A 1,508-nucleotide genomic window follows, 5' to 3' on the forward strand; every position below is an offset into this window, starting at 1 on the left:
AAATAAAATTTATATAAAATAAAAAAATAAAGTATTGATAAAAAAAATAAAAAACAAAATTGATTAAAAAATAAAACTAAAAATTAAATAAAATTGAAAAAATATTGTATTGATAAAAAATAATAAATTGAGTTAATTTAAAAATAAAACTAAATTAAAACTAAATAAAATAAAAAATATACAAGTATGGGAGCTATTTTTAAATAAAATTAATTAAAAAAATAAAATTAAATGAAAAATAAATAAAATTAAAAAAATAAAGAGAAGAGGGTAGAATCGTCATTTGAAACGGAGAGAGAGAGGAGGTGGAGGGTTGTCTGCTTAGAGGGGGACACGCTCACTTTTTCTATTTTTATATGCTATGACTTGAACCACATTAAAATATTCAAATTCCACAGCAAAGGACAAATTCACAAAGCTATAAATACCATTATAGCACATGGACAAATCCACAGAACTCGTTGGCTATATTCTTCATAAGTCAACCCAAAAGCTGCTCGACGTCACCATGGCGGCGAAACGGAAGTCTTCCGACGACGACGGCGAGGCCACCCCCGCTATACCGAAGTGGGTGGACACCTTGGCGAGGCGGCAGTTCACCGGGAACGACGACGAAGCCATTGGCGTGTGGTTCGTTGCCTCGAAGAGGGTGGAGAACTCCGACCTCGTCACGCAACAGAACCGCCTCTACCTTCCCACCGAATTCGTCAAGGCCAATCTCGTCGGCCTCCTCTCCCTGGAGGAGCGCGCCATGGCCAACCTCGTCGGCGACATGCCGAAGGCTGCGGGTCGGGAGCACGGAGGGCTGCGAGTGCGGGTGTACGCACGGTGCGGATTCGTGTCCTACCTGTGGCTGACTCGATGGGACGGAAGTGGTGGCACCGTGATCAAGGGCAGCGAGCTCAAGTTGTTCCGCTCATGGAGTGCGCTGAAGAAGGGTGACAAGATTGACTTTTGGGCCTTCCGCAGCGGCGGCGAACTTTGCTTCGCCATCGGGAGGCCGTGAATTGCTGGGCCACCTGCTACAATACTCCTCTGTTATGTTATGTTCTCTGTTCTGGTCTGTTCTGTTCTTTATTATACACACTGTTTTTAGGATCTAAATCGTTAGTAACAATTATTACCTGTTGGTAATTCTGATGTATACTAGTGAAGTAGGGTTTGAAGTAACAATATGAATGGGTAAGGTGAACAAAAGTTTGGGGACGGGATTGTATCTGCACTTAGTTGCTATAGTATCCCTCTTTCTCTTACATATGAGGGAAGCTTTCCCCCTAATTAGTCATTTGCAGATTTTCCCCCTAATTAGTCATTTGCAGATAATTGTGCCGAGATTAATTCCAGTCGAGTCATAAAGAATTGAATCCTCCTCTATCTAATTAATTAGCTAAATCTGCTCAGATTGCAGGAAAAAACAATGGGTTGATTCGAGAAATAATGCATCTTGTGACTCTACTGAGGACAAAGCAGGTTTGGTGTACTATGGGGAATTAGAATGTAAAAAACTT

The 1,508-nt window shown here is 41.1% G+C and overlaps 1 protein-coding gene across 1 annotated transcript; it reads left to right on the forward strand.

Moving 5' to 3' along the window:
- The first annotated feature begins 439 nt into the window (after positions 1-439).
- LOC121991277 (B3 domain-containing protein At1g05920-like) lies at positions 440-1,006 on the forward strand. Its single transcript, XM_042545287.1, has one exon. It carries the CDS (start codon positions 440-442, stop codon positions 1,004-1,006), a length of 567 nt encoding a protein of 188 aa, XP_042401221.1.
- The last annotated feature ends 502 nt before the right edge of the window (positions 1,007-1,508 follow it).

The sequence above is a fragment of the Zingiber officinale genome, chromosome 6B, assembly GCF_018446385.1.
Source record: "Zingiber officinale cultivar Zhangliang chromosome 6B, Zo_v1.1, whole genome shotgun sequence".
NCBI lineage: Eukaryota > Viridiplantae > Streptophyta > Magnoliopsida > Zingiberales > Zingiberaceae > Zingiber > Zingiber officinale.